The 12,911-nt window shown below is 40.3% G+C and overlaps 1 protein-coding gene across 5 annotated transcripts in view; it reads left to right on the top strand.

Annotated features, from left to right (window-relative positions):
* Nucleotides 1-1,044: 1,044 nt before the first annotated feature.
* The window catches only part of MCTP1 (multiple C2 and transmembrane domain containing 1), a 793,635-nt gene continuing 781,768 nt past the window's right edge, over nt 1,045-12,911 (top strand). For all 5 annotated transcript variants that reach the window (XM_044001060.1, XM_044001042.1, XM_044001050.1 and 2 more), the window contains exon 1: nt 1,045-1,922. In XM_044001060.1, the coding sequence (XP_043856995.1) occupies nt 1,173-1,922 (750 nt within the window). In that variant the 5' untranslated portion in view covers nt 1,045-1,172. The remainder of the gene's footprint in view (nt 1,923-12,911) is intronic.

The raw sequence follows: 12,911 nt of genomic DNA, 5'->3' as shown, positions 1-12,911 counted from the left end.
AGATGGCATGTGCATATAGGCTTCAAGACTCGAATCCAGGTGTCTAAATTCGAATTAGCCTCTAAATTCAGGGTTTCCTCACTTCTTTACACCTCTCTGCTTCTTATGTCATCTCCCCAAAGAGGCTGTGAGCTCCCGAAGAATTTTCAGCGCTAACCCTAAACGATGCTAGGCATCACAAACCGAAGGGCCCAGATACAACTTGTGGTCTGTGCATATGCAAATACACAGGCTGGGCGGGGTGGATGAGAACCCAGTCAAGACGCAACAGAAACAAAATTCTGGCCTTTGGCTCGGAGTGGGCATCCCAGAGAGGCAGCCGAATCCATTTCCGAATCACAGCCAGGCTGGCTAATTACTGTGGATTAACACACGGGAGCACTCAGAGGCGGTGTCCTCTTCTTCCTTTCCTCCTCTTCCAGGTATCCTGAGGACCGTCATTTGACCAGCTGCCCGTCCCGAATGAACTGCGTGAACCACGGTCGCTGGAGCCCCGAAGAGGTATCTTTCTCCCACCCTTTGCAAGGTGACATCCTGGCTCTTGCCCGCCCACCAGCAGAACGATGTCCCTGAGTGCCGCAAGGGAGCCGGTGGGGGCTCGGAGCATCTCCTAACTTTGGCTCCCTGATGCGCGAGTCCTGTGCCTCCCGGGTTTGGAGGCAACACCTGCCGCCGCCCGCACTAGCTACCCCTGTAGCCCCCGGCTACGCCAGCCCCGGACGCCAGAACCCCGACGGCACGGTCCCAAGAGCGTCAAGACCAGCCGGCCAGGGTCTGCTCTGTCGCCCCAGCCGGGAGCCAGCGAAGAGGAAGAGGAGGAAGAGGAGAGAGGGCGACCGGGCCTGGGTGGCTCAAACGTCTGGGCACGTCCGAGTCCGGGATCAGAAACTTTGCGCTTCCCAGCAGCGCCTGGATCCCGCCGCAGCTCCGGCCAGCCGGAGGAGGAGGGGGAGGCGAGAGCGAAGTCCAGGGGCAGGAGCTCCGGCGCGGCCAGTCCGGAGCCCTCCTCAGCGGCTGTGCTGAAGCGTCTGGGGGCTGCCGGGCTTTGCGGCTGCTGTTGTTGCTGCTGCGGCCCCCACCGCCGCCGCCGAGGGGCTCTGGGGGGAGGCGCAGACGGAGCCGGCGGCGGAGGAGGAGAAGGAGGAGGGGAGGAAGGGGAGAGGGGGAGGAGAATGGAGCCCCGGGCGGCGGCTGAGCCCGAGCCCCCGCCCGCCTCCTCCGCCTCCTCCTCCTTCCAGGCCCGGCTCTGGAAGAACCTGCAGCTGGGGGGCAGCAAGAGCAAGGGCGGCGGGGGCGGGCGAGCGGGGCCCGTCCCCGGGCCGGAGCGCCGCACTGCAGGGACCCCATCGCCCTCCCCGCCTCCGCCGGGGGGCAAGCGCGATGGGCTGGGAGGCAGCAGGTGGAGCGGCTTCAAGAAGAGGAAGCAGGTGCTGGACAGAGTCTTCTCCTCCTCCCAGCCCAACCTCTGCTGCTCCTCAGCCGAGCCCCTGGAACCGGGCGGCGGTGGCGGTGGCGGCGGCGGCGGAGGCGGTGCGGAGCAAGGGTCCGCCCTGCGCCGCCGAATCCGGGAGCATTTGCTCCCGGCTGGGAAGGGGCCCGCGGCCGCGGCCGGAGCGACGCCGCCTGGCGGCCGCTCCCCAGACTCGGCGCCCTCCTCCTCTGCCTCCTCAGTCTCCTCCTCGCCTCAGCCGCCCCCTCGGGGGGAGCGGGCAGGCGATGAGGGCTCCAAGCGGCTGGGCCCCAGAGCCCACCTGTCCCACCAGAAAAGCTCCTCTCTGCCCGGCACAGCCTGCCTGGAACAGCTCCTGGAGCCTCCGCAGCCACCGCTGCCTCCTCAGCCCGCAGCCCCCGAGCAGGAGCCTGCCCCGTCTGAGACTGGGACCCCGGAGAAAGGCGAGGAGGAACCACGGGGCAGCGGCCAGGTGAGTTGGGCACTTTCACGCCCCGGAACTGTACGGTGGGTATCAGTATTCTTCTGGGACTGAAGGAGTAAGGGGTCCCTCTCCTTCCTCTCGGGGTCCCAGAGTTAAGATTGATGAGATACTAGCGTGTGGCGGGGCAGACACAAAAGTTACTGCTGCCCTGAAAGGTGTCCAACAAGTGATGGAGAGAAGGGAGAGATTGATGCTCTCTCTGTTGGTTCAATGGGGATCTTTCCCTAGACGATATAGAATGTCCGTTCTGAATTGCTTTCACTTTCAGGGATGACACCTGCCACCCGAAATCACCAGGCTGGCAAAAGTGGGGCTTTAGAAAAATGGAATGTTGCTCTTGGAAATGGATTTTAAAAGCGGTGCTGGCAGGGTGCGTCGCTAGGTTTTCTCAGAGGCGCTGTTTTCATTTGAAGCAACTACCAAGAGAAAGGGGCTAGGGAGAGTTAGAGGTGATTATAAATGTGGTTAAAGTGATTGTCAAACGACTTGCAATTTTGTATCTTGCTTATGTACACCTCTTGTCTTCCACTAAGAAATTCTGGTGTTACCTAACAGGTGGGTCGTTAGAGACTCTCTTGGTTATTTAGAGGTTACTTTTCCCAAGTTTCTGCTTTGTCCTATCTAAACTTGTTCTGTTTTAGAATGTTACTTTAAAAAACGAACCAAATACAACTTTCAGACTATTGGCCAGACAGAAAGAGGATTTTTTTTTTTTTTGACGCGAAATGCACTTTTACCTTTGGGGTATGATTTTTGTAGGCAGTCCTGTCACTCCTTCTAAACGTCTGGAAGTGGTGGTGGTTTTTTTCCTTTCAAGTATTTCTTGGAAGGTTCTTTAATGTGAGAGAAGGTTAAACGTTTGAATGTTCTCAGTGGTTTAGATTCTTTTAGACAGTTTACTTTATTTGAGCTTTATAGTTGCTGAAAAGTTAATGATGACAATAATTAGACTGAGTTTGGACTGTGTTTTGCTAGATGAGGCACCAGAGGAAGTTTTTAGTTTGAAAAGGATTTTTTTCCTTCATTAGGTGAGTGGTTGGATTTTGCTGAGAGCAAATAAACCCCTGCCCCTTTTCTATTGTTTGGGAAAAACTTAAATGTTCAGTAAACAGAGAACTACAAATTTCATGTGGAGTTTCTTCCTTCTTTGAATCCAGAATTATGTTGGAAAGTATCTTTAAGTATTATTTTCTGAACTTTCCATTTTGGGGAAAAGAGAAAGGATAAAATTTGTGAGTCAATCATTTCAAACTATTGGGTGCTTTTTAATCAGAGGATGCTATGACATAAAAAACACACACAAGAAAGGTGTACATATATACATACATTTGTAATAAAGCTATTTTTTTAAAGAGGAATTTTGAGGATAGGACAGGGGAAATCCTAACTCATAATTTTGGCAATGAATTACTGGGTATCAACATTGGGAGAGTAATTCTAATGTCAAATTAAAGGAGTATAACTATTTTTTAAAAACTTACCTATTTCTGTGTAAAAATGTGGGAAATAGTTAAGCAAGTTTATTATTCTAGGGTTGATCCAGGGGTGTTTGAACTTTTAAATCCACAGGTCCTCATTAAAGCTTTTAAAACTCCTTCATACTGGAAATTAGAAAGAGTTTTTGTTTTAAAAATATTACAAAACTATTTTGAACTAAAGTTAAACCCACTATAAGATAGTGTCAAATACAATTTTAGCCTGCATTCTTTAGAGCAATTACAAATCTGATGTATAAGAATTTTACAGTAATACTCAAACTGTTCTAATGGACTTTTGATTTCTTATATAGGAATTATTTTTATGTTACTGGTTTTCTAAAGTTATAATATGGATCACTCATTGTTTTATTTGTAGATGTTATTGTGACTGTTAACTGCTAAACCTAATTACTGATCTTAGATCAAGATAAATTTTCAAAAGCAACATATTGATCTTCATGTTCATTAATAGTACATATCCTTAAATTAATATCTACTCACTTATTCAGTAGAACTATATAGATATAAAAGTTACTCCTTCATGGAGAAGAGCTGCAGATTCATTAGAAATGCTAAGTTTTGCTATTACCTGAGAAAGAACCTTCAAAATTACTAGTTAATACAAGTGGTCTACCATAAAATGCACCTAGGAAGCAGTTTGTTTACCCATAGGATCCGGTGCATTTTGCAAAGCTGTTTATAATTTTAAAAATGTTTCCACATTTTATTACTATATACCATAACCATGTTTACCCACTGACCTTAGTTAATTCTATTTTCTATATTCAAAAGCAACCCCCCAAATGTTTACTGCAAAAAAATTAACATTATGAGGAGGTGGTTCTTTTTCCTTTCCTCCCTAGTGTCCCCTGTCCCCACCCACAGTCCCATGGAATGGAATTATCTTACCAGAGATAGAAAGATCCTGTTCTCGATACCCTAAACACTAGGATTTTCACCTTGATTCTATGTTCTATTTCACAAGGGTGCAATAGGAGCCACATCTATACAATGTCTCCTCTCCATCCTTTACAAACTTTTTTTTTTAAATGAGATGAATACTTGTGATTTTTTTAAATGAATACTCATGACTTGTACTAAATCTGACCTTTAGCTACTTCCTTTTCCCAACCCAAAGTATGGGTATGGTGAGTTCCATCTTATTTAATCTAGGTATTTGGAGCTGCAATGGTCATTTCTCTCTACTAACCTGTTACTCTAGATGCTTTCCTAGTCCATAGTTGGGAAATGGGGGAGAAGTTGGGAGTGTGGTAAGGGTAAGCCTTAGGAACTTAAAATATTGGGGAGGGTCCAAATGTCTGGAAGCTTCTCCAGTTTTCTCCTCACTGTTCCATTAGTCCTGGGGAGGACAGATCTCAAGTATTTACATTTTATTTACAAATCATAATGTGATAGCATGTGTTAACCTTTAAGGTTTGCAAAGTAGACTATATATGTGTGTGTGTGTGTGTGTGTGTATATACACACACACACACATATGTATACACATATGTATATCCACTATTGTTGTTGTTGCTGTTAAATATATATTAGAAACATAGAAACCAGGAAAAATGAAAACTACATTTTGTGAAGGTGACCATCATAGCCAACAAATAATTTCTCTAAAGACAGAAAATGTGTACAAAAACATTTCAATTTTGTTGTATTCTTCTCTTATTCTTGGTTTGGATTAGACATTAACAATTTCTCTACCCCAACACATACTGTTCCTATGATTCTGGTTGAAGATATTTGTGAAAAAAAATCAGTTTTGGATTGCTAGGGAAAGATATTTGGGAGAGATCCATGTACAAATGAATTAGAATGAAGTGGCTAGCATCCATGAATGTCTTTCTTAGTGTCTGCATTTCAGGAGTTTGCTTTAGCCAAAAGTAACTTTTTAAACATGTAGACATTGCCTTTACCATACTTAGTTCCAAGTTGGTAAGGCATATTCATAATTTAAGATGCCCTGCTTTAAAAAAAAGAATTATCTTTCTCTCCATTGAATTCATTTTACATGTCAAGGCCATATTGTCACACCAGATGCATTTTTCCTTCTGAACTATGTTGGGAAGGATAAAGTTTTCAACTTATGTTGCATATTAAATGTCAATTTTTATGCATATTCTCTTATAGATGGTTACTAATGTATATTCTATTAGAATAAGAACATTCAGTGGTTTAAGATTGGATTATTCCATGAAGAATTCTATCCAAAGCTTAAAACATTTGAGCATATGTAGGGTTTTGTTATTTCTTTTTTTAATAGCTATTGTTAAAATGCTTTTCACAATGAAAGAACAAATAGTCTATGGAAGAGGACAAGTCAATTACTTGACATATGCTAAGACAGTATCAATGCTTATTTAAAAGGAATTTTAAATTCCTTATATGTCCAACATATGGAATTAAAAAGGTACCTATTAGTACTCAGTGATGAGTGAACATCTTATCTGAGGCTATATGTATTTTTAAAAATAATCCTACTTTATTTGCTGCCTGTCATTTAAAAGAAAATTGGAAAATAGGGCATATTTGTATTAATAAAAACTCACATTGTTTTGGATTTGTTTTTATCACAGTCCCCCCCCCCCCAATTTTGTATATAACTGTTATTTCAGTGCAGGAAAGTTCTTAAAACCTGGACAGTTATACAGTCTATAACTACTGGCTCAAATAATTACACACACACATACATACATACATACATACATACATACATACATACATACATATATACAGGCTGAAACAACAAGAAAATGAAATCAAGAAAAAGGTTAGGTCTTCCTAATGTGAACACACCATTACATAATTAGAAATAGTAGCTTTCAGTGTTAAAGTGAGTGGGGATGAATCTTAAAATATTTTGGAACATAATAAATCATGTAGATAAATAAGGGGTAATAACTTAGGAAATAGTAGGCTCAACCAGTTATGAATAAGTGGAGGTACTCTTAAAATCAGAATGTTTTTCTTCAGCTTTAACCTGCTTTACTTTCTCACTGTGTTTGTATTGATGGCAGAACAAATGATAAAATGCATTGAACTTTGAATTAAATTGTGCCTACCACAGGGTACTTTATGTAAGTTTCATAATAATATCATTACCTCTCTTGAAAACATTTTTAGCCTGGCATTCAAGGTATCTACAGTCTTGTGCCACCCTACCTTTGTAGCTTATGTTATATGGCCCTGAACATGCCTTCCTATTTTCAAGGTTCCCTCCATCTCAGATTCTTAGTTCTGTCTTTAATTCCTATCTGTTATTCAAGATTCAGCTCAAGTATAACTATCTCCATGAAGACTTCCTTCCCTGATTTCTCTTCTAGGCAATGATGCTGCCTTTGTACCTTTTAAAATGCAATATCTTCTACTATTTTTACTATAGTTATTTTTTTATGAGTTGTATCACCTTTACTGATTTGTAAGCTTCAGGGATGTTATCTTATTGATATGGTCATAACATGTTGTCATTCAATTTGTTTCAGTCATGTCTGATTCTATGTAATCCCATTTGGGGTTTCTTGGCAAGGATACTGGAATGATTTGGCATTTCCTTCTTTAGCTCAGTTTTACAGATGAGGAAACTGAGGCAGGCATGGTTAAGTAAGCTCCCCAGGGAGGAGTTAGTAAGGGTCTGAAGTTGAATTTGAACTCAGGTCTTTCTGACTCCAGGTATGGCATTCTATACACTATACTAACTAGCCTCAGAACAGTCAATATTTAATACGTAGGAATTGAAATGAATATAGGTGATAAAAACTGAATTGTTAATAGACTTTGCTCATGTTTTTTCATTTAATCCTTAGGTTGTTATTGTATTAATAATGATGACTTACCTTTAGTAGATAGCATAAGTATTACCCTACTCATATTCCAGATTAGAAATGGAGCTTTGGGGAAGTTAAGTAATTTGCCATGAAGCTGGTAAGGAGTAGATCCAAGACTCAAGCCCAGGTCTTATGTCTTCACATGCTTTTTTTTTCTTTTTATCACACTGCCTTTCAGCAATGAGGTGGTGTTTGAATATGCAAAATTATTCCAGGCATTATTGATAACATACAATCATATAAAGATCTGACAACTTTTGAATTGTTTTCAGCTAGTATATATGGATTATCAGGTAAGTGTATAAAATCTTTATAGAGATCTTAAACCAATGTTAGATTTATGATAAAACGAATAAAATCTCTTTTGAACCTTTAATAGAACAGTGATTTCCAGTGTGAATACTCCCACTACTGGTATAGATTTTACCCCCTCTCTACTTTGTCATCCTGTGTGATTCTTAGAAGGGGGACATTCTCATTCTTTAATACTAAGAGAAAACCAATGTAGCAATTAGGCTATCCATCTGTTATTATGTCTTTGATGGCATTTTTTGTCTTTAACGTATCAAAGTAGTAAAGTCTAAGTGGGGGTGGTTCATTGATCAGCAATGAGAAGAAATTATTATAAAATGTTATAGCACATCTGTTTCATTGCAAGTCTGTTTGTTGTCCACATTCTGGTTTCATCTGTGAATGTTCATGAGATGATTTGGTTTCTGTGGATCTCATGACCAACTTTCTTGAGGTTCTTTTTTATCTTCTACTGTTTTTCACTGTTTCATTTTCCTCTTCCATTATCCTCCTTGGCAAAGAACTTCACAATTCAGTTTGTATACTGATCTGATAATTGCCCTTGTTCACCTTTGCTTGGAATATATTAAAGGAGAGGGTTTGGGACTGGGCTTTGGTTTCATTGGTATTGGGAACTACTGGATGAAGAAATCCCCCCTACTGATTTAGGTTAGCATCTTCTCTGTAACTTATGGTCTTAGATAGTTGTCTAGAACATTGAGCAATTAAGTGACTTGCCCAGTATTATTACACAACCACTATGTGTCATGGGCAAGACTTGAACCCAACTCTTTCTCATTTTGAGGCTCTCTATCATAGGATTATAGCTAAAGAGTTGGAAAGCTCTTAGGATATTATCTGGTTCAACCACCACATTTTATAGATGAGGAAACTATGGCCCAGACAAGTTAAATGACTTATTCAAGATCCCACAAATTCTAAGTAGCAGAAGTTGAGAAACAGTAATAGTATGAGCCAATGTTGTTACTTTGTCCATTTTTGATTTGCCAGAGAGTTCACTGCTTGTTTAAGTGGGTTGGAGCTTCTGCTGCTTACATGCAGATCAGTCGATGATCAAACTGTACACAGACTAAAATAACTGCTACATCTGGAGTCTTTTCCTGTCTGTTCAGATGCAGTCGATGTCCTTTTTTTTTGGATGTCCTTAAGTTGTTGCCATAGTTAATGCCTTCTGATTTTCTTCTCAAAGTAATTATGATGTACAAATGTGAGGCTTCTGGGGACTCCACACACCTTTTGCCTCTTTAAATTTTGACCCTAAGCCATATGCCTGCAATAAATTATTTTGCTGGCCTGCCATGTGCTCCTCTCCAAATAATGAAGTATTGATGTAATTTGAAGTATCTGGTCAAGTTATTTAATAGTAACAGCAAATATTGATTCTTTTCTTTTGACTCATTGAATGAGAACAAGGTGTCATACTTCATGAAGTTAAAGGTTAATGCCATGTATTTGATACAGTCAATTTTCTTCAGTACAAATAGTCAATGTGAACTTCTGAGCTAATGACGATTATCAAATGACTTTTTTGGCAGGGACCAGAGAGTGATTTCATCAGTGTGAGGGAACTCCTGGCATGAAGACTCCCTCCACTGATGCAAATCAGTAATGCACTTATAACTTAAATCTTAATGAGCTGCCTTTGGCAGAGAGGTCAAGTAGCTTGCTTTTTGTCACATAGCCAGTATTTTTGTCAAAGGTAAGACTTGAAACTGGGTTTTCTTTGGCTAATACCTCCTAAATTACTTATGATAGACTAAAGGAAAGCAACATTAAGTTCATATAAATTTCTAATGAGATTTGCAGGTTTACAGGATAATGTGGTTAATTAACAAATAATATCATGTTTCTTCTGTATCTACAGTTATTTAAAGAAACACCCCTGGTATCTGTAATGGTTGGGAAGTTAATTCAAGGTTAACTTTTTTTTTTGCAGGGCAATGAGGGTTAAGTGACTGGCCCAGGGTCACACAGCTAGTAAGTGTCAAGTATCTGAGGCTAGATTTGAACTCAGGTCCTCCTGAATCCAGGGCTGGTGCTTTATCCACTGCACCACCTATCTGCCCCAAGGTTAACTTAACTTTAAGCAAACATTTTCTTTTTTTTTATTTTAAATATAAATATTGATTAGAAAGTATTATTCATTTGTCTTATTGTGATGAATTTATATGCCTCTGAGCACAAGCTTTCTTGATGATTTAAAATCATCTCTATACACATTAATAAACATGGTGTGTTTATAGGTGAATGGAGATGTAGATGGCATAGTATATTGACCCTCAGAGTTATCTTGGTAATTTTTTAAAAGAAAGTTTCTTATGTCGGAATGATTTAAAAATCATTCTATAAAATCTTTAAAAGTCTTTACAATTAAGATTTTAATCTTTATTATGATTCTTTAAAATCATTCTACATATACTAAAATTATCTATACTATCCATAGTACAGCTGTATGTACATGATCTCCACAGCATATACAATTTACTCCAAAATAAATTATTGCTTCTAAGGTTAAGACACTCCCCACATAATCTTCATACTCAAAATCTCTTAATTTCCTTTTGTCAACAGCATTAACTTTTTTTTACCTCATTAATACTAAGCACATTTTGAGGGCCCCCAGGCCAGAGGATTTATTCCTCTCCAGGTTGTACTCTAGACCAGGGCTTCTTAAACTTTTTCCACTCTCTACCCCTTTTCCCCAGAGAAATTTTTACATGGCAAAATAGGTATACATAACCTTTTACTGTTGCCAAAATTTTCATGACCCCCCACATTCAGTTACATGACCCCCGTATGGGGTCCTGACCCATAGTTTAAGAAACTTTGCTCTAAACTTTCTTGACCATGACATTTCACTGGGTATCTTTACCCACCTCCCCCTTTTAGCTTCTTTTTATATGTTGTCTTCCTCTATTAGAATATCAAGATCTTTAGGGACTGGGATTCTCTTTCTACTTGTAATTGAATTCTCAGCTCTTAGTAATTTGACTAGCACATGGTAAGTGCTTCATTAATGCTTGTTGACTGACAAGGCTCTAGGTAAACAGTATATGCTGATTGTCTTTGCATGCTCATGTCTGTCCATTGGGAAGTTTAAACTTAAGGTTAGCTGTTTCTTTGTAAAGGAATTTGATCTTTGAGGTTGGGTTAGAGACAAAGGGGACCAATGCTTAGGAATGGTATTCACTGTTATTATATGGGTCTTTATAAGGATGACCCCATTTCACTTGGATTTAGTAGGTGCTCTAGCTTCTCCCTCAGTAGGTTGTGCACCACAGGTTGAATAAAGCTGGATCTAATGCTCACATCGTGAAATGTTCAAATTCTTCCATGTGCCTGGAAGTTATATTTATCGAAGTTGGAGCCAGTAAGAACTAACAAACAGGAGAACTGGGATATGAACCCAGACCCTGTGATTCTGAATTCCCTGGTGTTTACAGCAGTAGTTTATTAGTTCCTCTTATTGCTTGACAAAGCCTCTCATGTTGTTATTAGGAATTAGATGATGCTATAATTAGGTAGATTCAGGACATACTGAACAATTAGACTCCAGTAATAGTCACTAATGACTGGAGTGCCTCAGAATTCAATGGTTGCTCCTCTGCTCACTTAACATTTTTAGCAAAGCTTTGAGAAAGGTATAGATGACACGCTTATCATATTCACAGATTGACAGAAAGCTTGGAGGGAAAGCTAATGTATTAGATTCATGATCTGACAGGTTAAGAAATGGCACCAAAGGGGCAGCTAGGTGGCGCAGTGGATAGAGCACCAGCCCTGGAGTCAGGAATACCTGAGTTCAAATCCAGCCTCAGACACTTGACACACTTACTAGCTGTGTGACCGTGGGCAAGTCACTTAACCCCAATTGCCTCACTAAAAAAAAAAAAAAAGATATGGCACCAAATAAGATGAATAAAATGAAATTTAATGAGGAAAAATGTAAAGTCTTAGATGGGTTAAAATAAACTTTACAAGTACAAGAAATATGTTAAATATGATTGTACATATATAATCTATATCATATTGCTTTCTGTCTTAGGGAGAGGGGAGGAAAGGGAGGGAGAAAAATTTGGAATTAAAAATCTTATGAAAACAACAACCAAAATAGAATAAAAAAAAGATGGATTGTATCCTCTCTCATTCTGAACACTATGGATTTCTTAAAGTAACCAAAGATTGCATTAGATTGGCTACCTGACCTCACTCTGTTGATACCTATTGATTTTGTTATCTACCAAAATTCTCAAATCTTTTTCAGATGAAAAGCTACCTAGTTTGCCTCCCTCATCTTACAGTACATTAGGAAGAGTACTCAATCTAGGTCTAAGATGAGTTGCTTTCTCCCTTTGCTCCTGCTGTCCCCCTTTTCCTTTGTGAGTTGCTTTTAAAACTTCCATTTTGATTCATATCCTAGACTAACTATGCTTCACTCCTTGGACTTCACCACTATGCACCTGAGTGGATTTCTCTTACCCAAATGAACTTTTAATCTCCCTTTTATGGGTTATTCCCTCCCATTAGAATATAAATTCCTTGAGGGCAGGAACTAGCTTTCTTTTTTGCTTGTATTTATATTCCCCAAGTTTAGCACAGTGTCTGGTGTTTAGTTGTTGTTTGTCCTTCATTCTCAAAGAGGACCATGACATCTGGATATGACTTGTCATGACTTGCAATGAATCAGATTTAAGTGAGGGAGGGCTATGCAAGGTCACCAACCTCATTCTCTCCTCCAGAACCATTTAGGTCTAGTGGCAAGATATATTTCAGGACAACTGAAGATGGCCCCAGATGTTTTTTAAGGCAATCGATGTTGAGTGACTTTCCCAGGGCCACACAGCTAGTAACTGTCTGAGGTGAGATTTGAACTGAAGTCCTCCCAACTCCAGGGCCAGTGCTCTATCCGCTGTGCCCCCTGGTTGCCCCTGGTACATAGTAAAATCTTAGTAAATGCTTGATGATTTGACTTGCCTTGAAGAGGGGATAACCTGGAATTGGGTATGCTAATTAGAAGCCTAATATAATATTTTAGGTGAAAAGGGACTTGGACCTGACTTTCTAGGATGATTGCCATAAAAATGGGAAGGAGGGGATGAAGGCAAGAGATGCTTTGGAGGTAGAATTGTCAGGACTTAGTGATTATCTGTTAGAAGTTGTGGTGAGGTAGAAAGGAAATATCAAAGATGACTCCAAGGTGTCAATATGATATGCTAACTAGTACACATCTAGTGTGAAAGAAATCCTAATTAGAGCTACACTTCTCAATGCATGCAATCAAATTTTATATAAATCAAAGTGTCCAAACAATAGCCTATAAAAACCAAATAGCACCCTGACATTTTAGTGTT

The sequence above is a fragment of the Dromiciops gliroides genome, chromosome 1 (assembly GCF_019393635.1).
Source record: "Dromiciops gliroides isolate mDroGli1 chromosome 1, mDroGli1.pri, whole genome shotgun sequence".
Taxonomy (NCBI): Eukaryota; Metazoa; Chordata; class Mammalia; order Microbiotheria; family Microbiotheriidae; genus Dromiciops; species Dromiciops gliroides.
Note: the sequence above shows the minus strand (reverse complement) of the source record. Positions and strands in the feature narration are given on the sequence as shown.